We start from the raw sequence: 21,733 nt of genomic DNA, 5'->3' as shown, positions 1-21,733 counted from the left end.
GCACAATGGCAGATTTGGAAACACAGTGCTCCAGGCCTCTGTCCTTGCAATGCAGAGTACAGTAAGAGAATGTGGGAAATTCTGGTTTTCAGTACATGTAAGCAAAAATATTTTCCTTTCCCTTTTAACGCCAAAGCTTGGACTTATTCCCAGAATCGGCTCCGTGGAGAACTTATGCAGTGAAAAGGATTTAAATGAGTACCAAAAGTATCACTGTATTGAAATTGCATCAGAAGTTGGACCTCATGTCCTGCCCGAAGCATGTGCACGGCTCATAGTGAGCATGTCAGCCCGGATTCACAATGGTGCCATTGGTAAGGAACAACCTGAACAGGCAACTGTTTTGGACAGTACTGGTTTTGCCCTGAGTTTGTAGAATATGTTGACTGGAGAGCTCTCAGCCCATGGTGGTGCACGTAAATGAAGTCAGTCAGCATGTGGTATGTATGGACATGCAGTATATGTCCCATTGAACCCTGAGTGCACTGCAAACACTTTTTGGTGGCATGGCTTTCAGAGTCCATCACACCTAATGAGCTTCATGGAGCAGTGTGACAGAGACCACGGCAGTGCTTGTATGTTTTCTGAAAAGCACTTCAATCAGATGCAGCTTCACCAGATGGCCTGTAAAATGGCTGCTGTAAAATGTCAGAAATCGTGTGGCCAGCAGGAGGAGGGAAGTGATTATCCCCCTGTACTTGGCATTGGCGAGACCACACCTTGAATACTGTGTCCAGTTTTAGGCCTCTCACTTCAAGAAGGACATTGAGGTGCTGAAGCACGTCCAGAGGAGGGCAACGAAGCTGGTGAAGGGTCTAGAGCACAAGTCTTATGAGCTGCAGCTGAGGGAACTGGGGTTGTTTAGCCTGGACAAGAGGAGGCTGAGGGGAGGCCTTATTGCTCTCTACAACTCTGTGAAAGGAGGTTGTAGTGAGGTGGGGGTCAGAGTCTTCTCCTATGTGACAAATGACAGGATTAGAGGAAAAGATGAAGGTTGCGCCAGAGGAGGTTTAGGTTGGATATTAGGAAGAATTTCTTTACAGAGAGGGTTGTGAAGCATTGGAACAGGCTGCCCAGGGCAGTAGTGGAATCCCCATCTCTGGAAGTGTTTAAAAGACCTGTAGATGTGACGCTGAGGGACTTGATTTAGGGACCCTAAGTTCAGGGTGTACAGTTGATCTTAAAAGTCTCTTCCAACCATATGATTCTGTGATTCTGTGATTTTGAGTTATTAACCCCTCTCACTGGATGCTGCAGGCCAGCTGGATGCCCTGGTAGGACTCCAGGCACGATGGCAAACAAGCTGATGTGCTGGAGGAGATTCACCTCAGTGGCATCCCAGCAAAAGGACAGCGAGAAGTGGGGTTTGAAGCCCCAGGCAGTCTCCTGGAGCCACTGTGGAAAGGACAGCTGGGACTCAGTGGCTCAAGAGACTTCGCTGATGTTGGTGCCAGAGAAATGGATCTTCTCTGCACTTCCAGTACCAGCAGGGGCCTTTCTGGACAACTTTGGTGGCCAGCTCCTTTTGGAGAGCCTTACCTTCAAAGGCCTGCTAGCATCTGCTCGGTTTGGGCTATTTTTAGAACAACCAATGCCTCACTCATATATCATGTGATTTAGTTATGGCTACCCAGCCACAGACACCGCTCATTTAAGTTTGGGCTGTGCTGACTCCCCATTAGTCAAATTCCCATAGTGATGTGATTCTCCCAATGAAATGTGGCACTTTGGCTTTCTAGTGCTGGCAGCTGAGCATCCTGGACAAATATCCTCTGTGAGTTAGCAGACAGGTGCACTCAAGAAGTTAGTCCAAGGTGTCCAGAAAGCAGCAAACAACACCCAAGTGCAGGCTGTCTAAGTACTGCTTGCAGGTTATGTCCAGTGCTGCAGCTAGACATAGATTTATATCAAACCCTTCTAGACTTCAGGATATCTCCATTTGGGATCTACATTTTGTACACCCTTTCCTGTCTAATCCCAAATATGTGCTGAACGCAGTGACCTGAATGTGGCAGCTCCAACACCAAGACTCGTGCTGGTGCCTGATTCACCATCACCATTGATGCTAGAGTGTCAAATAATCCAAGCCATGGTCATAAGTGGTTGGTGAACCACCAGTGAGAATAATCAAGCTCTTTCCTTCCTGTTTTTAAGGATAAAACATGCAAGTTTACAAAAGCATTCACACAGCTTTATAACCAAGCCTGTTCTTTGATTTCTTTCCCCTTTGCAGCCTGTAAGTGCAATCCCCAAGGGTCTCTGAATGCCAGCTGCAGTAAACTGGGGGGCCAGTGTCAGTGCAAGGCCAACGTCGTGGGACGTTGCTGTGACACCTGCTCTGCGGGCAGCTACGGCTTTGGCTTCCACGGCTGCTATCGTGAGTACTTGGCAGCTCGCACCAGTACCAGGATCTGGCTCTTCATGTATACCCCAACTTTTTAGAGCTTTGAATCCATGATTATGCATGAGACAATATTAAAAAATCTTTCCACAAATAATGAACTTTCCATCCCCACTGCTCGCACTGCAGTGTCAGCATGGAGTAGGTTTGGTGAGAATAAGTTCAGAACACAGCTTTGCTTTCGGTGTTTTCCAGCATGCGACTGCCACCCACAAGGCTCGTTGAGCACGCTGTGCGACCAGGTGACGGGACAGTGCTCCTGTCGCCGGGATGTTGATGGTCAGCGCTGCAGCCGCTGTCTGGCTGGGTATTTTGGGTTTCCACACTGCCGTCCTTGTCTGTGTAATGGCCACACAGAGCTTTGTGACCCAGTGACCGGAGTGTGCCTGAACTGCCGTGGGTTTACATCTGGAAGCCACTGTGAAAGGTAAATTGATAGGCAGTACTGAAAAGCTCACCCAAAGACTGGTGCTTTCTGAAAGGCATGTGTAGCTGAGGTCCTGCCTACATCCCCATGAATGCATCAGGGACCTTAACTGGAAACACATACCTAAACCCAGGATTAAACTGGGCCTAGCTGCTGAATGGCGGGTATCTGTTCATGTAATGCCTGTGGGAGGAACGCAGGCACAGCGCACACACTGCACTGGGCTCCCTGAACAAAGGCACTTGAGACTTGGTTAGAGCTTTGTGCAAAGCACTGCATATGAGATAGATACACTAGCTCCTGCCAGCTTTTAAATTGCCAAGAGGCTAACCTTGTGCTAAAAACTCATTTTAATACCTGCAGTTATCTCTGAGGATCTTAAATAAATATGCCCTGTTTGCGGGTTCATATCATTTCCATATGACCAGCAAATGACTTTTCCCATGTATTCCAGCTCTGTTCAAAACAGAGCTTCTTGTTTTTATTCTATATAGTGGCAGCGGTGTCAGAGTTCAACATGGACGTCAGAATTAAATTTTTAGCTGATTAGTTTAGTTTGGCTGGATTGTACCTTGTCATTCACTTCTAAGAGGATTTCCCCATGAAACCTATTGACCTTTTCTTGCAGTGCTTTTGGACAACACAGCGTTTGGCTTTTGTGCTTGTAGGTGGCAAATAGATTAAAAATGGGAGACTGAAATACTTGTTGCCCTGTGCCTCTGCAGGAGCTCCAGACCCCAAGGCAAGGATAATCAAATAGACAAGACTTTTAGCCTGGCTTGTGTACATATAGAGAATTGTGTTCCCATATGCCATAGTAAAGCAGATCAAAGACTGAGAATGCTTCAGAAGCTGCTGTGTTGCCACAGCTGCAGGGCCACAGGGTGCCAGGATGTGGAGGCGGAAGTGGCGGGCAGGGTGACAGGGGTGGCCCTCTCTGTCTAGGAAACAGCACAGCCACCACTGCCTCAAAACAGCCGTCACTCCAGCTTTGCAGAACATGTCAGATGGAGCACGGCTGATTTCAATACATATGGTGCATTTAAAATATGCAGTGTTCTCTGAGTGCTCTGAATGAATCATTGCTTTTTTTCCCGTGTCAGGACTTGCTAATGTCATGCCAACCACTCTTTGTATATGTATGGAAATAGATGAATATATGTGGTGATGGGTGAATATACAGAATTTTTCATGGCAGATTTTAGCTAAGCAGAACATGTATGATGTGTCGTATGTATATATTACCATTTAGGTTAAAATTGGTCCAGAGCAGGTGAAAGTCTTCAGAAATATTCCTTGAAAAGCAAACTTTTTTCTTCTTTCCACTCCAGAGTTTGGGAATGCAGCTCTGATTTTCCATTTTAGAACACCTTTGAAGCTTGATGTATCTGTACCAATTAATGGAGATAGTATTAGACCTGGGATGCTTAATTAATTATATATGCATATAAATTGATTCACCTGCAGGAACTGAAAGGAACATTTACAGTTTTTTCTGCTTTGTGTTGACTGCTTTGACAGGTGCATGGATGGCTATTATGGAAACCCTCTGAATGGAGAACCCTGCCGCCCATGCCTATGCCCAGGGGCACCTACAAGCAATAGGTATTTTGCACATTCCTGTTACGAGGACTCCCAGTCTGCACAACTAGTCTGCAATTGTCTCGAGGGATATTCAGGTACTGTATTTAATTCTATTAAAATCAATGTAAGAGAGAAAAATTACCATCCTCCACCCATCCTCTGTTCAGAAATGACAAGTGAGTTAATGGTAATAAAATAGATAACATTGAAATTTACTGAAATTAGGTGGGGAAGTCCTGACTGAGAAGAGTGGGAATTGTGCCCTTAGTGTTTGACAAAGGGATTCACCTATGTTGATACAGAGAAGCCATTAATTAATCTGATGGCACTCTCTGGAAACCTCCCTCTTTCCAGGGGCACTGCATTAACCTGGTAGGGAGAGGTGGGGAGAACTGCAGTTACTCATTACCTCTGAAAAACAAGCGTTGGAAGCCCAAACAGGAAAGAACAAGACATCAAAAAGAGCTGATAAGATTTCATAATCAGAGAAAATCTTTCTTCATATAGAGGAATCTTGCTTTGACATTATGCCCAAAAGTGACTGTTTCACAATTCAAATGGTCACTTTAGAACTGAGGTTTCCATTTGCAGCTATCTCAGATGCAGATATTTTCACAGCAAAGTGATGCCTTGCTGCTTAAGATCCCATTGGCGTAGCTTGAACTTCCGCAGGGAAAACTGAAGATAATTCCCTTCCCCTGGGCATTAGAAAGATCTCCAGTGATGGACACAAACCCTAATGGGAAACGCTGACAAAAATTAAACCAATGTTGTCATCTTTACTCAGGCCAGGTTCCTTTATAAGTTAAGAACAGTTTTGCTTTAGTATGTGCTGTAGGGCCAAAGTGATCCTTGTTGGTACTCACCTAGGGGACTTCTATCCCCACAAACCACTGCAATACTCAGCTCTGGACTTTCTTACTCCTGCTCCTTCCCAGCAAGACTCTTGATCACCTCTGTGGCACCAGGCTCACTTCCTCAGAGATTGTGAAAGTCTCTGATCCTAAGGATCAGTGTAGGAGCAGAGTCCTTGGCTGAGGATTAGACAATGGATAAGGTCTGTGCACCAGCCTGCACAGAACGGTTTCTAAGATGCAGAGAAGTAGCACCGCAATCAGGGCAAGCATTGGGATGGTGTGAAAAAGAAGTTCCAATGCCAGCAAGCAAGGACAGACCATCCCAGAGCTCATCTGACCTCCTGGAGATCCTCCACTGGGTTATGGAAAGGAGGGCAGGTCTGCTGGGCTCTGGGTTTCTCCAGGAACCCTCCCATGCTGCTGTTGGGGTGAAGGCCCCAGGGAAAATCCTGCAAATATGAACAAGCTGGACTACTGCCAGTGAAGGGACTTTGCTGGAAAAAGATGTTAGGAGGTGCTGTGTGAGGGGGTGCCTATTTACTGCTACTGAAATTACTTCCTTGGTAAAATCAACCTGGGATGAGGAGAGTGCATTTCCATCACATTTCAGTGTGGGAGATGTAATGTAAACCGATCATAGGATTAAAGGGCAAGTCTCAAACAGGTGGATATTTTCCATTGGAAAGGTGCATTTGAACAGACAGTCTCAATCTTTTAACAGTATTACTGGAAATTACATTGGTCACTTGAATTCCCATCAGCCAGCAAGTATTCTTACCTTTGTCTCCGACAGGCAATCGGTGTGACGAGTGTCCTAGTGGGTTCTACAAAAACTCAGGTAGCCCTAGGCTTGACTGTGTGCCGTGTCCCTGCAATAACAACATTGATGTGACAGACCCAGAGTCCTGTAACCGGGTCACCGGGGAATGCACCAAGTGTTTACACAACACCCATGGAGTAAACTGCCAGTTCTGCAAACCAGGGTATTTTGGCTCAGCCCCTGATCAAAACTGTCAAAGTAAGTAAGCAACAGCACTGCAACTGTGTATTACTACCAAGAAAAGTTCCGAAGAAATGAGGTGATAGGGAGAGATTAAGCCTTGCAGGGATGGTAAAAGTAAAGCAGATCAAGGGAGAAAAATACGAGCATACCAAATATATTTCTATCCAGTGATACAAATAGCTGTTAATATGGTATCTATTACATTCTTTTTCATCCAAATCTCACTAAATCTCATACTGAATTTCACTCCTAGGAGATACTCATTTGTGAAATGAAATCAGTACTCTCTGTTAGAAAAAATTAAATGTGCATTGAGCCCATCCAGGAAGGAATCAAAAGTAAAGGAATCCAAAGATAATTGTTTATCCACGTTGCTGATTGATTGATGCCAGCTAAGCAATACTCAGTTGACCAGATGATCCCTTGCTGAGCTCCTCCCCTTACCAGTTGTTTTCATTAAGTGGGTAGAACAAGACTGTTCAGGCAGTTTAGTAGACTCCATGAGGACACTGCCAGTAACTCACATTTTTAACAGGAAGGCAGGAGTATGAGAAAAAGCAAGGCATAAGTTTCTTCCCAATGTTTCTCAAAGACTATTTTCACAAATGTGCCTGACTGAGGGTCTAATTTCTACAGGCCAGACAATTCTAGGTGTTTTCAAGAAAGTCTTTTTCTGGGAATCTCTAAAATACAGTTCAAGCCCATTCCTTGTTCATTCTCACAAGATGTCTGTTACAAATGGTTAAGCAAAATCTTTTGGCTCCTCACAAGGAAGACTTCTTATCTTACTTGGTTTACTGGGGTTTCACACGCTGGGTTAGTGCCTACTGTAAATCAATTCCTCCTTACCCAGCATATTTAACATTTCATTCTAATATTATTCAAAATTCACTAGGTCTTCATTTTTTGCACCTGTATTAAAAGTACTGAACGTTCCCAGTAAGTTTGCTCAAAGCAATGTATAAGCTATCATAGAAAGATAGAAAAACTGTAAGAGATTAAAAATGTGTTCAAGATTACTGTAAGTAAACCTACAGCACGGTCTTCATATACAGCTCTGACTGCCCATCGACTGTCTGTATTATCATCTGCTGTAGTAACCGTCCATTTTTTTCCAGGGTGCATGTGCAATCCAGCGGGTGTTCACCCTACCATGTGCCCAGGGGCGGACACAGCTTGTCTGTGTGACCCAGCCACAGGAGCTTGCCCTTGCCTGCCCAATGTAGTGGGCACAACATGCAACCAGTGTGTCTCTGGCTACTGGGACCTGGCTAGTGGAAAAGGATGTCAGATCTGTGACTGTGATCCAAAAAACTCCCAAAATAACCAGTGCAACCAGGCAAGAAAATTACTCCGCTTTCCAGGAACCAGGGGGGTGGTGTTTTGAGATGGCATGGTGGGGACCTTCTTATAAATGAGAGTAGGGTTTTGTTTTGCTCCCAGAAAACACATCTTTGGAAGTTTGCAGTTGGTGCGATCACACTTTGAGTTATTATATCAAATGTGCTCTGCTGATAATGTGGCTCTGCTTGTAAGCAATTTCTCTTTGCCTGTGTGTTTCTTTGTCAAGTTGATGTTAGAAATACTTCTGAAGAAAATGTCGCATAGGAAAAAACTGCCTTGTAATTATAAATATAGGGAAGAAGGAAGTCTAGGCTAGGACCCAAGAGCCTTATGAGTATCATTTTAATTGTTTATTTTCATAAAATAGCAGCTGTGGCTATTACATTAATCATGCCTCATCTATCAGACTGCTAGAGTATCGTTTCTCATCTTTAATTCCTGTGCAATTTTTAGGGCTAGAATGTAGAAAAAAATAAATCGGCATTTGAGAATAGAGAGGGGACATTGTGGTCCCATGAAGTTAACAGCAATTTTGCTATTGACCTCAGAGCACCAGGAGCTTATCCCAAGCACTTAATGATATACTTGCACATTTTCCTTTCAATATGCTTTCTGTTTGTTCTGGTTTATTTAGTGAATTTATTACGTTTTCTAGCAAACATAGCTCTTAACTCAAAGAACTACTACTGCTTTTTGTGAGCTGTACCAGTTATCAGAGCTGTAATTCCCTGCAGTTTTTATTTAATAGCTGAATTCCAAAATAAATTTTCTAGGGTAATATGCATAATATACCCTTGAAGTTTTCAGATACAGTAAACATATTATGTCATTAAAAGTTGAAATGTTAAGATGAGTACGTTTCTCCAACAAAAATAACAATCTGCCTTGCAAAGGAAAAGAATCCTTTCTCAGATCATAGACAGAGGATGAGTTCTCAGTGAATCTGTAGACTGGAACATACAGAATCTTTCATATTAGTAGAGTAAAGCCACCTCTCAAAGTCCATTTTGTTTGCAAAACCTTCAGGAGAAGGATGGGTGAAGTGGGCCAATACTGTAAAAACCATGACATTCAAAGACCATATGCAAGCAATGTCACTGCAGTCCCCATACAGCTGTATGACGTAAGTCACATGGAGAAAATGAAACCCAGTATATAATGTATATCCAGCCCAGTGCATGATGTATATCTGCAGGAAGTTATTTAATCGTAACTGTCTTTACAGCTTACAGGCCAGTGTCCATGTAAGCTAGGTTACAGCGGAAGATACTGTGACGAATGTGAGGAAAATTACTTCGGCAATCCTCAGACGCACTGCATTCGTAAGTACTGTTAAGTGGGGATGATTGGATTAGGAACTGCCTCAAAAGAAACAGTTACCTTTTATACTCATAGCAGAGATGGGCATACCTCTAGAGAAACAGGCTTTCGTACATTTGTGCATAAGAGATGAAAGTGTTTATACTATTTATCTATAATGTTCCTTTTACAGTTATGATAGGACCACGGAAGTTAGAGATTAAGAAGAGCCATTAGCCGGGCAGTCCACTTTGCTTTTATTGGCTTGAAACACACAACTCTTACCTTCTGCATGCATTAATCCCAGGGAGAAGGAGCAACGATGTAACTTGCTGTCTTTTTCTTGCAGCGTGTGAGTGTAACGCTGAGGGAACCAGCCAGCCCAAGTGTGATAAAGCCACCGGCGCATGTAACTGCCGTGCTGGTGTCACCGGCCGATTCTGCAACCAGTGCAGCCGTGGCTTTGAGAAAGACTTTCCCTCTTGCCGTCAGTGTCATCTTTGTTTTGACCAGTGGGACACTGAAATTAATGCCCTCTCTCAGACTGTTCAGGGGTTAATGAGGTTTGCAGCAAATCTTGAAGATAAAGGAGGACGAATGCCCAGCTGTGACATGCGCTTCAAAGCCTTTGAAGATTCCCTTTCTGAAATCAAAAGAATCTTGAGACAACCTGTTCTTTCACTGGAGGCCCTCCCAGGCATCAAGGATTTTCAGGGCTATGTTCAGTAAGGGCTTGCTGCTCCTGAAATAATCCCTTGGCTGAGAAAGCAGTCTTCCCCTGGGCTCCACCAGCCATCCCTACACATCAAGTCCCAGAGCATTCTGATCAGCACACAGATGCTGGACTACTAAATCACTGTTTTCAGTAGATCTGTGAACAAAACAACTCTTATGTATATCGTCTGTCACCCACAGACATATACTTAAATGATGGAATTTTCCAGTTGTCTTAAGGGTTTTCTAAATAAGCCATTACAAGTAAATGTTTCTGCTCATCTAGACATTTATTTCTTGTCCTCTAAAATATTGTGTGTCTCAGTTCTAGTTTAAGAACAATCTGGTCTGACTTCTGCATAACTCCCATCTCCCTTTTAGACAAAAAGTTGAACAAATGGAGCCCCTTCACAGTACACTGTATGAGCTTCCTGACCTTAACAAGAACATAGAAGACATTGAGGAAGAAGCTGACCTAGTGTATGAACTTCTACAACAAAAAATACATCTGCATCAAAGTTTTCAGTACTTGAACCTCAAAGGTAAGGCAGCCAGCAATTCATTTAAACAGGTTAACGTTTTCCATGAAATTCCAGAATGTTTTTTTCAACCATCAAACCATATGACATTTCAAAGATTCAAAGATTTTTAGCTTCGTATGGTAGCACAAAAATGTAAATACTAACATTTTATACTGACTTTCCAAACTTCCTTTTATCTTAAAATGCCATTATTTTTACCATCTAAATTTCAGATGCATGTGCCGGGGTCATGCCAGCCAGAAGTCTGATGAATCTTGATGTTTACATTAGGATTTAAAAGCCACCCACTTTCACAGTTATAGACTCACAGACTGTATAGTAGAACAGCAAAGGACTTTTTCCCCAATTCTAATTCCTCTTACTCTTAGCAATACTTAAGGAATGTTCTAGAGCAATGGTTTGTTTAATTAAAATGGAGAGTCATACTGCAATTTCTTAACGTTCCCATGGGAAAATACATGACTTTATGTGGTAAGGAACTAGCTCTCCATCATCAAAAAATGCAAAGTTAGAAACTGAGTTCCTTGGTATTTTTGTAAGAGTTACACGGCCTGTGTATAAGCTAAGTATAGTCTCCATCAGCTGCTAGTAGCAGTAATGACATTGTCACAGACTGGTTTTTGCAGAAAGACGAGGACACATCAGTCGGGGATCTCAGACAGATCCTAGATCATCCACAGTGGCAGGAGGTTGTCAGCAATACACTCTCCAAAGAGATGGCTGCCAAGATATGAATCCCTGGAAGATAAGGTGTGCACTACAGAAGACATAAGCTACAGGCAATGCGCTCCCATTTATAGTTCCTTTGTGCTTCATTTGGGCAAGAAAAAGATTGGCCTAGACAAGATAAAAAAAGAAAAAGGAAGAGTCAACAGAACACAAAGCTGAGGGAAAGGAAGGGGGGAAAAGAGGGATTAATTAAGATTTAGGGCTCCCCCGCCCCCTTGTACTTGGCAAAATGCCCCTGGGGCCAGCTCTTCCGCTCAGGTCCCCATGAAAGCAGTCAGCACAGCTCTCCCAGGCTCCACTTCCCAATTCAACTAAGTCTTGTGCAGACCCTGAGAAAGGCAGGAAGGCAAAGAAACAATCCCAGCGAGGTCAGTGGATGCACAGCTGAAACATCCGTGGTGCTCTCTGGTCATGTTCCAAACCTGCTTCATCTTTTGGAGATGGATAAACAGCCCTATAAAAAGTACTCAGGGATGTGGGGAGGGGAAGACCTTGAATTTAAGCTGAATTGCTGATCAGGCCACAAATACTAATTTGTCCTGCTACCAAGCATGTAACAGCACAGAAATAACATTTTCTTCAAGATAACCAGCTTCTCTGATATCTGGGAGGAAGCCTGGCTCCCTCACCCGATCTCCCAGCAGCACATGCTAGGTACATCTGTCTGCTTCTTCCTCTCCCCTTTTTCCTGAGTTAGAGCAGGATACGGCCACGTGCACTATCTGGGACGCATTTGGCAATTGTGTCACAGACACATGGGGACCAGGCTCCTGCCTATCTCTCTTTGCTGACTTGGAAACGTTAATATCTAATGATGAACTTAAATCACTGGAAAAAACCCAAGACACCAAGTGTCCTTAAAAGAATGTTTGCCATTTATGAGATCTCATTAAATTATGGCTTTCCCACCTTGGCTCCTGGCTTTGCAGCCACTGTGGTAGGGTAATGCAGTGAGTACAGCTTCCTAGGCTGTAAATCAAGCCTGTGCTAAGACGCTGTGTTTAATGTAAAGGAACTTGGAAGCTCTACAGCTCCATCACATGAAAAATGCATTTGTGCCACTTAACGGAGAGCTGAACCACTGTAAAATATTCCTGCAATGGAAAAGTTGCACAGAAAACAGTCTAGCTTAGATACGGTGTTACAGCAGCCTCTTGCCAGGTGTATTGTATGAGGAGCTAACTTTAAACTGTACATTTTTCTCAAAAGTTACAAGAGAAAATAAATAGCCCTTGTTCCACATGATAGCTAAACACTGTTCAGCTTCAGTCAATGCAAGACCAAGGACTTTAGAGCCTGATTCAAAGCACACAGGACTTGACGAGTGCCTTGTCATTGATTTCAACTAGTAACTGAGTTGGTTACCAGCACAAAGAGGGATGCTGATGACCTCTAATGACCTCTTCAGTGACCTCTAATGCTTTTTCACTGCCAACACATCAGTTCTGGCTCCTTACACGTACTTGTGCCTCAAGATTTGGGGACAACTTTGGGTTCTCTGGAGATCTGGAAAGCCTCAACAGCAGCAGCTTTAAATTATGTGTTTTGCAAAAGGCCGGAATCTTTTCCCTAGGCTATTAATCTGCAAAAAATGTAATATTCTCCAACCCTTTTGAGTCCGCTTAAGGAAAAGCTTACACTAAGCAAACAAGACAGACTCTTGCTGGAAAGTATTTTTTGCCTGGCCTACAAGCTTATCATGGAAATGCTTTTTTTGTTAATGCATCAACCCTGAAATTGGATTTTCCAGAGCCAAAGAAAACTCATAAATTCCCATTTGTAATCTAAATTTTGGCCTCAGTTCAACAGACCATTTAACTTTTGGGTGCTATGCTGAACAGTCAGGACAAATGCTTTCCTGACTCACAAGCAGAGAGCTGATCATTTCATAGGTTTTACAGAATCACAGAATCATCTGGTTGGAAGAGACCTTCAAGATCATTGAGTCCAACTGTTCATCCTGCACTGTCAGGGTCCCTAAACCATGTCCCTCGGCACCACATGCACATGGCTTTTAAACACCTCCAGGGATGGGGACTCCACCGCTTCCCTGGGCAGCCTGTTCCAATGCTTAATGACCCTCTGTGTAAAGAAATTTTTCCTGATATCCAACCTAAATTTCCCCTGACACAGCTTAAGGCCATTCCCTCTCATCCTGTCATTCATAACATGGGAGAAGAGATGGACCCCCACCTCCCTATGACCTCCTGTCAGGTAGTTGTAGAGAGCGATAAGGTCTCCCCTGAGCCTCCTCTTCTCCAGACTAAACAACCCCAGTTCCCTCAGCCGCTCCTCATAAGGTAAGTTCTCTAAACCATTCACTAGTTTCATTGCCCTTCTCTGAACCTGCTCTAGCACCACCACATCCTTCTTGAAGCGAGGGGCCCAAAGCTGGCAGAAACAGTTCTCCTACCTAAACTTCAGAACAGGAACTTTATCAGATCAGCAACAGCAGCAATGCATGAGCTACTGAGGCATGCAGATCAGTAACAGTTTGTGTCATTAATGGGATCCCCTTCATACTTTTGTATCTTCCATTGGCTTCTCATACCTTTGACTGAAGAATGACTTGGGATCTGCTGTACTTGATCTATTTTAGCAGATTTTATGAATATCAATAACTATGCCTGTTTGGCAACTGAGTAAAGAATTTAAAAGCTTGAGCGAGGAAAACAACAGCTCCTGTCCCTCCCTGCTGTCCCAAAACAAACACCAGTGACAACAAACTGAATCACCTGTCACTCACCATTCCTCCAGAATTCAAGTAAATACATGAATTAAATGCAACCAAATTCAGATGGTACTAAACCAAATTTCTGTTGCTACAGAGGCCATCACCAACATTAGGAAACACTTTGAAGTATCATTGCTGGCAGAACAGAAGACCAGTCGGACAATCTCTACTGTAAGGTATTCAGAGGACACCAGGAACCATATGCTCACTATGTTGGCCCATCAGGCCTTGAAAGCAAGCAAGGTGCTGGAACAGCTCAAGATGATCAAGAGCCCCAACATCCAAAACTTGAATGAAAAGGTAGGCACTGTGAATTTTGAATGGGAGCTAAACAAAAATCTCTTTTTTGATGTTGTTAGTAGGTTTTATTTTAAAATGGTGTTTATGTGCATTTATAAATCTGGAAAACACCACTTCCCTGGTGCAGACAAGCAGTCACATCAGAAACAGCTGCAATTCTCAGCTGTGGTTACTAGCACCCTTCTGGAAGCCATTGTTTCCAGGGCGGACTCAGCACAAGAAACTGTTTAAGCACTTTGTAGTCTCAAGAGGACATCAGTGTAAATTTAGAAAGATTAACCCCAACCTCCTCCATCAGTAACTTAAACTAAGCAGAGCAGCTTTGCCCTGAAGTGGATGGGGAATGCTCACATATCTTTTGCATCTCCCATGGGAGTGGAAGGGATTTCTGTTCTTCTGCAGGTCAGCAATAAATACCTGGTAGCACTTTCAGCCAGCCTTGCCAGATCCGGAAGAGATCATCCATCTAAGCCTTTAGTCTCAACATCTGTGTCAAACTATATGGAGAACTAGACATGGTACCGTGTCGTATGAGATGTAACCTGGATACTTTAGAACAAGCCCTTGACCCACAGGCTGTATACAGCCAGGGGACAGTTTCAGCCCTTTTGCCACAGAGGTGTGAAGCAAGGGTCTTAGTGCAATACATGGAGCCCAACAAATGGCTCCTGCAAGGATGCTCAGAGCCGTGGGCTGCCATTGCATCCTTTAGGTCAGGGGACGGGGGCCAGTAACTGGCAGTGACACCCATCTTTGGAGAGACAAGACCACCGTCTCTTTGGGAAAATACCATCCCATGTTCAATGTTTGTATTATGTCAAACATCTTCCTTCCCCCAGGAGTGTGTCTCAGGCCCCCGGAGAAATCCTGACATAAGCATCTTTATTGCAGATCTGTGGTGTGCCAGGAGACCAGCCCTGTGTCACAGCAGCCTGCGGGGGAGCTTTGTGCTGGGACAGTCATGGACTCAGGCGGTGCGGTGGCCCAGACTGCAGCGGAGCTCTTCCTCTCTCCACTGATGCCCTCAGGAAAGCTGAGGAGACTGCTGTGTTGCTAAATAACTTTACTCAGCTACAGGAACCTGTGAATCAGGTGCTGTGTATCTAACCTACATTTGTTCAGAGAAATGAACGGAGGATGAGATTTGGGAGGTCACAAATCTACAACAACTCACCCGCTCCTTGAACAAAGAGCAGTGACATAGTGACGGACTCTGACCAAAGATCATAGACCTATCATGGTTCATCACCAGGAGTATTAGGTGCCAACTCCACCAAGACACTGTGGCCCTAGCTATGCCTTCTTGCTCACAGCTGCCTAGATCTCATGGGTCATGATGCCTTGTGCCCTTGGAAGTTGGTGGCATCAGGCTATTATTGTCTATATTTTTAGGGGGAAATATTGAAATGGCACCATTTGTCTGTAGCCTGAGTTTGGCCTATGCTTATTGCAGTGGGATACTGCTGTGCATAGTGCTAAGCTCTATTTGTACAGCTTCATATTGCTCCTATGTTTGCCATTAAATAATCTTTTGCAAATAATTTCAAGACGAAGCTTTTCTGACCCCAGTGATGTTTAAAAGGGCATCAGGTAGTTGGCTGTACTGCACAGTAGCAGTGAAAAATAACTCAAGCAAAGTGTGGCCAATGCAACACGTGCCAAGGAAACAAAATGGACAAATCCCAAAACTCCAGTAAAGACAGTTTGTTCTTATTAACAATCAGAGATGATGCCTGTTACAGGTATAGGCAAAACACATTTTCCAACAGAAACCTAATTCTGCTGTGGCTTTGTCCTGTCCCTGTGCATCTATTTCCTCTTTTTAAAATGCACTTGACACTCTGCACCACAAGTAACAGGTTTAGAAATGAGCAGTCGGGCACATGCCTGGGGCCCCAGGACACAGAGGGGCTGCAGCAAAAGGCACCTGCCAAGGTGGTGAGCACCAGGCTGTGGGGAAGTTGCCTTTGGTGCTCACAGAGCCTCAGGCTGCTCTGTGAAAATATGAATTAAGTATTTTGAGATGTTTTAGAAGTAAAAACATCATCGTTTTTCTTGTTGCATGGGGAAACTTAATTTCTTCCACAGACCACAGAGAGGCAGTACCTGTGCATTTCCTTTAGCCAAAGTATAGCCCCCAGCAAAGCAAAATACTGTTGGAATTTGATGATTAATCTAAAGCTCTCATTTAAATTATCAAGCATTCTAATTTAATTGCAAAATGTAATTTGGTAAGACAAGCTTAAATTCTGCCTTCCTTATTTGTGTCCTCTTAAGTGTATATTTAATAGCAAGTCCAATGTGAAAAGGCAAATGAAATTACATGCCTTTTCTGTACTGAATCTGATCACTGACATGCTGCAGTACTGCAACGGAAAATAACAGTCAACAGCTTCTTTTAGAAACAGAAGGGGCTGTGGTTTAGCAGTGGTTGTGGAGAGAAAAAAATGCTTGATTTAGGCTTTTTCTGAGGCCAGATGAAGGCCATGATGTAGCAACTTCTGGAGTTCCCCAAAGGGGTCTCCTACTACTTTTCAAAGCTACATCGAGTGATTCCAGGGGAGGCTTGGATCAAAATTATTTTTGAGCTCACTTTGCCAAGCAATGATAACCTCCAGAAAATGGCACTGCTATTTCTAATATTTCCAGGTTGAAAGCATTAGAAAAATGGCGGAAGACAGCAAGTTGAAAGGCTCACAATTTAATGGGCAACTGGAGAAGGCTAAGAGTCAAATTGAAGTTGATGGAGAGATCACTAAGGAGTTCATTCGAAAAGTGAAAGACTTCTTGTTAGGTAAATATGCAAAGTTCTTTCTGACTCATTTTTAATATATATTCCAATATAATATAGCATAATAGACAGCCGTAAAATTATCTAGCTGTATACACATGACATTTCTTGTCTATCTTCTGATCTGTGCAATCTTTTTCAACCCCTTTTTTTCTAGTGCTTCTTCCTCCCAGGTGACAATACTTTGTATTAATTTCCAATAGATCTGTTACGTTCTCATTGTCCTTTTTTATTAATGCAAGCATCCAAGTAATTCTCTCAGTTCCTGATTTATCTGAGTAAAAGGACTGCTAGGATAATTTCATACCATATGTAATGACCAGGCATGACCAATGCATCCTCAAATTGTTATTCCACCCCCTTCTTCCAGGCCCATAAATAGAGGCTCTCCATAGGGAGCGTGGGAATTAGGACACATACCACTCCATCGTCTCCATAAAGCTGTAACTCAAGGAATCAAAGGATTCTGCTAGAAATTCACAGCTCTCACAAAAAATAACAAAACCACCATATATACAGTAAAACTTCTTCCACCCTCGCAATTGCCATAAACAGACCCTAAGATTTTTTACCAGATGCACATCAAAGGAGCTCAAACATGGTAGGATTTTTTTAATCTCTTGAATGTAGCTGATCTCATAAATTTCTAAGGATTGGATGTTGGCAGTCCTTTGGCATTCGTACCTCTCCATCCAAATGGGAGCCAGGGCAGAGGATGGAGGACTTCCTTTGTTCAGGAACATTTAAATTATTTTATTGAACTGGAAGAAAACTTATTTGATAGCAATTGAAAATTCCCCCGTGGGCTTTTCTTTTATATTTCTTAGTATTTCTTAGTTCTTATATTTCTTAGTAGACAAACAGCATTTACTAACAATTATAAAAGCATTTTTTTCATGAATTTTTCTTTTGTAAATTGAAGTTTAAGAACAGTAACAGCTGAGATGCGTACAATTACATTAAATCTGTTGTACTCTACATTGATGGGAATGGTAATTTTAGATTAACATATTTCTACAGAAAATGGCTCTCAGAAATGCACTACTGCGTGCAAAGTAAATGTCTGCTATTTAATTCTTGGTGAGTTACTTTGGAGTGTTAGCACAAACATTTAATGTATCAACTGTTTTATCCCCCAAGGTCTGGTCTACAAAGGGAAGTGAGCAGAAAACAGAAGCGATGATGAGATTTCACAAGGCACTGACCACTCTATCTGTATTTGTGCCTCTTAGCAAAGAACTAGAGTAAGCTCATTTGTAAGCAGAGTTGTCAAAATGTTTTTTCTACTGTAAATTTCCATCCTAAGTCTGACCCAAGTTTTCTCTGTAGCTTAGCCTTTCTCATTAACCAGCAAAGGAACCACTTTCTCAATATTGTGGCAACTCCAGGGAACGGAATACACCCACTGGCCAGCCTGGAAAGCTGCATTCACACCCCAGTCTCTCCAGCACCTCTTTGATCTGGGGGCCAAGGGAGAAATGGGCTCTGACACATCTAGCTGTGCCATGCACCGCTTTAAAACCTTCCAGGGAGTCAGTTCTACATCAGAATTTTAATAACCCAGTTCAAAGTGGATTCAAATCCTCATTTTAGCCAGTTCTGACAACACTAACAGCAGTATCTGGAAGCATAATATTAAATTACAAAATGTTGGAGATAATTCTCTTACCCCCTTGCTGTGCCTGTCAGCTTTATTCTCCCACATAACTCAAGGAGTAGGCAGCCATCATGATCATTTACATTCCACTGTGAGGAGAGAGACGCTTCAGCACACTCTCATCTCCATTTCTGTTACAGATGAGAGTGCACCTCCAGAAGACATTGAGAAGGTGGCAAATTACGTTCTGCAAATAAACATTCCCCTGATTCCACAAGAGCTCACAGGCATGCTCAGCAAAATCAGGAGCATTATGAGCCACTGCGAGAAGTACAAACTGAATGCAAATAAGCAAAGCAGAAAAAGGGAGGAAGCTTGGATGCTGCTGGTGGAGGCACAAGAAGCCAAGTGAGTAGGGTATTCTCATACTTATGTCAACTCCAGCTGGGGTGGCACTGTGCATGGTAAGGCTGCTCCATACCCCAGGCAGTATCCTGGGGGAAAACTTTAGCTGACCGCAGATTTCAGCTTGCCATTTCCACAGAGCCTCTCCAGCAGGAAGGAGCCATGACCGCTCAGACTGCAGGAGACAACACACTGCAAGGAAGCAGCTCCCGCCAGCTCTTGGCTCCTCTGCCTGCTTAGTCAAAGAGGCCAAAGCAGCTACTTACTTCCACGATGGACCTAGTAGAGCATTACATCTGGTTCACTGGGAGATTTTAATATGAGTGAGCCAAGGAGAATTGGGGAGGGAAAAAATAGGTTCATCCATAAGTCTTCCTTACTAGCAGTGCAGCACCAGGCAGCCCGCAGCGTCCAGCCTCACCTTTAAAAGTGCAGCTCATGCGGTCCTACACAAAGTCCCTTACTGAGATTTTGGCAACTTAGGAACCACAATTTGAACAGTTGTTTTTGGATTTGACTTTAACATTTCTGCATGTGAGGATGGGTGCATTTGAAACGTGTTCTTGCTTTTCTGTCCACACCAAGATACTACACACGCTTCCATTTTTCCTTTTCTAGCAAAGCAGCTAAAGCTCTTCTGCCTGTGGATGAAATTAACTATAAACTAAAAAATGTTGTGAAGTCCCAAGGACACTCCAAAAACACCTTCTTAAAGTTAAATGAAGAGATACAAGGCATTAGAACACAAATCTCACAGGTATCTATCTTGCTGTAAATCTTTATTTATTACATTTTAGAAAAAGTTACTTCATCTTGATGTTTCCTTAATGTAAACTTAAATACATAATAAAGCCAGAATGTGGCACAGATATGATAATGATTCCATAATGTTTAACAGTCTCTTCTTAATTGGTTGACATTAATCTCCCTCATTAACATATGCAGCCTGGATGGACATTGCGTAAGAAAACACAGCTTTCAATTGCTCTATTTTAGGCTGAGAACCAAGTGAACAAGACAAAGGACGAACTAAAAGACTTGTCAGGAAAACAGTCTGAGATGGAAGATGAAATTGCCACATTGCAGGCAAAAATGAAGATGAACAAGAATCAAGCTACAAAGGCAAGAGCAGGGGCAGAAGCAGCACACAAGCAAGCCCAGAATATTGATAATGTAAGCCTTTCTGTCACATGTTAAGGGAAAAAAGATTCCCTCCATGTTTAATAGTATTCAGAAGTGTCATTGTGTTACCCTGCTCTCCTCAAAAACTGTTTCATGTTTTCCTTATACCATGCAGTGTAAAATGTCACAGGTTAAGAATAATTAATTTTTTATTTTAAGGTTTCTGGCATGTAACACTTCTGTTTGCTTGAATGAAAGAAAACATACACATTTCTCTGGCTACTCCACAACATTTTTCCTTGCCCTGTGTATAAGATTCACAGTCACCATGGGCACCAGTAAACACAACAGAACAAATCACAAAACCAGATATTAATATATGTGAGTGATGGAAGCAGCCTGGCCATTCATCCTGTGCCATTCTCCTTCAGAGAAAAGTGCTGTGGGAGTTACTTGGATTTTTTGGTTGGCTGGGTGGTTTTTCAGTAGCTCAAATTCTTGAGAGCGCAGCTAGAAATTTGCTAAAATTGTTAGGAGAACCAGGCACCCATAACACAAGCTCGGAGCATGACCAAGCTTCCAGGTTATAAGAAACCTAGTAGAAATCTAAACTACAGCCTCAACAGCAATGTAAATCAGCAGGGAATGGATTAGCCAGTAAATATTACTACAGCCAAAAATGTAAAAAACCAATGTTGCTCCACATAATTCATTACATTTGAATTAAGCTTCATGGCAACATGAAATTTACAGAAAAGCCCTATCAAAAAAACTAAAAACAGCATAAGCTTTAAAAATCTTCATTTCTATTTTCTTTACATCCTTGCTCCCCCCTTTCGATTGCTCCAATGGCAGTTTGGTTTAATTTATTTCTATCATTAGAATGCAAAGCATTGTTCAATGTACCCTCATTATGGATTTTTTTTTTAAGATTTAAGAGAATGAGAGATTTAAAGTACAGTTCAAAGAGGATATTAAAAAAAAATAGAAAAATCTTCAGTACGCCAGATTAATTATGAGATGCTTTTAAACTAAGTAATGGCATTTTATTACAGGAGTTCGCTGACATTAAAAGAAAGTACACAATTCTTCAAGAAAAGCTAAAAGCCCAAGCACTTCCAAAAGTAACACTAGAAAAAGTGAAGCGGCTGAAAGAAGAAGCTGAAAAACTGGCTGAAGAGACAGGAAAAAAAATTAAAAGAATAGCAGGTGGTGTTCTCACTTCCACAGCGAGCGGTGAAAACTGTGACAGATAGGAATGAAAACTGAAGTCTTTGCCCATAGGCACTAACAGACTAGGTTCACCTGAAATGGGTTTAAAACAGTTTAACTGGTGAAAATCCCTGCTTGAAGCTACTCAAACAGTTTAAAAGTAGTTGAATTGATTTTGCTTATTTACTTTTTCTGACATAATGTGGTTGCTGTAAGCAGAGTTTAAGAAGTGTCCATACATGGGCCTGAGTGATTTGATTCAGGACAAGTGCAAAATCTGTGTAAAACTGAGCTGCAGGTTTAGCTGGAAACCTTGACTTACGCACTTGCTTTGGGCATTTGGACCTTAAATCCTTCCTCTGCGCCTTGTCTTTTCTTACCTGAAAATGCGTTACGTGAGTGATGAGTTGTGTTACAGAGCTGCAGGGTGGCTGTTTTCATCAGTCCATACTTGTTCCCTTTCTGACATTATCTTGGACTAGTGGCAGAACAAACCAGGTACAAATGCTGGCTTGTGGAGATTGAAGCCAACGTGCCCTGGACCTGCAGGGCTGTGGCTGGCAGGCAGAGGGGTCATAGACAGCAAAGGCTGTGGCTTCTGCGGCCATACCAGCACCAGTTCTCACACAGCCCCTCGGGTGTGTTTAGAGGCTCACCAAAAAGGAAGAGTGT

General features: G+C 42.8%; 1 protein-coding gene across 1 annotated transcript in view; it reads left to right on the top strand.

Moving 5' to 3' along the window:
• The window catches only part of LAMB4 (laminin, beta 4), a gene marked incomplete at its 5' end in the record, with an annotated part of 48,058 nt that overhangs the window by 25,416 nt on the left and 909 nt on the right, over positions 1–21,733 (top strand). Inside the window, 16 exons of the mRNA XM_010132407.1 lie at positions 137–314; positions 2,234–2,377; positions 2,597–2,828; positions 4,350–4,507; positions 6,063–6,287; positions 7,391–7,611; positions 8,842–8,938; positions 9,265–9,640; positions 10,011–10,171; positions 13,729–13,934; positions 14,826–15,026; positions 16,584–16,728; positions 18,523–18,730; positions 19,346–19,484; positions 19,724–19,900; positions 20,905–21,058. Of these exons, the coding sequence (XP_010130709.1) occupies positions 137–314; positions 2,234–2,377; positions 2,597–2,828; positions 4,350–4,507; positions 6,063–6,287; positions 7,391–7,611; positions 8,842–8,938; positions 9,265–9,640; positions 10,011–10,171; positions 13,729–13,934; positions 14,826–15,026; positions 16,584–16,728; positions 18,523–18,730; positions 19,346–19,484; positions 19,724–19,900; positions 20,905–21,058 (3,022 nt within the window). The remainder of the gene's footprint in view (positions 1–136; positions 315–2,233; positions 2,378–2,596; positions 2,829–4,349; positions 4,508–6,062; positions 6,288–7,390; positions 7,612–8,841; positions 8,939–9,264; positions 9,641–10,010; positions 10,172–13,728; positions 13,935–14,825; positions 15,027–16,583; positions 16,729–18,522; positions 18,731–19,345; positions 19,485–19,723; positions 19,901–20,904; positions 21,059–21,733) is intronic.

The sequence above is a fragment of the Buceros rhinoceros genome, unplaced genomic scaffold, assembly GCF_000710305.1.
Source record: "Buceros rhinoceros silvestris isolate BGI_N320 unplaced genomic scaffold, ASM71030v1 scaffold10113, whole genome shotgun sequence".
Lineage (NCBI taxonomy): Eukaryota > Metazoa > Chordata > Aves > Bucerotiformes > Bucerotidae > Buceros > Buceros rhinoceros.
Note: the sequence above shows the minus strand (reverse complement) of the source record. Positions and strands in the feature narration are given on the sequence as shown.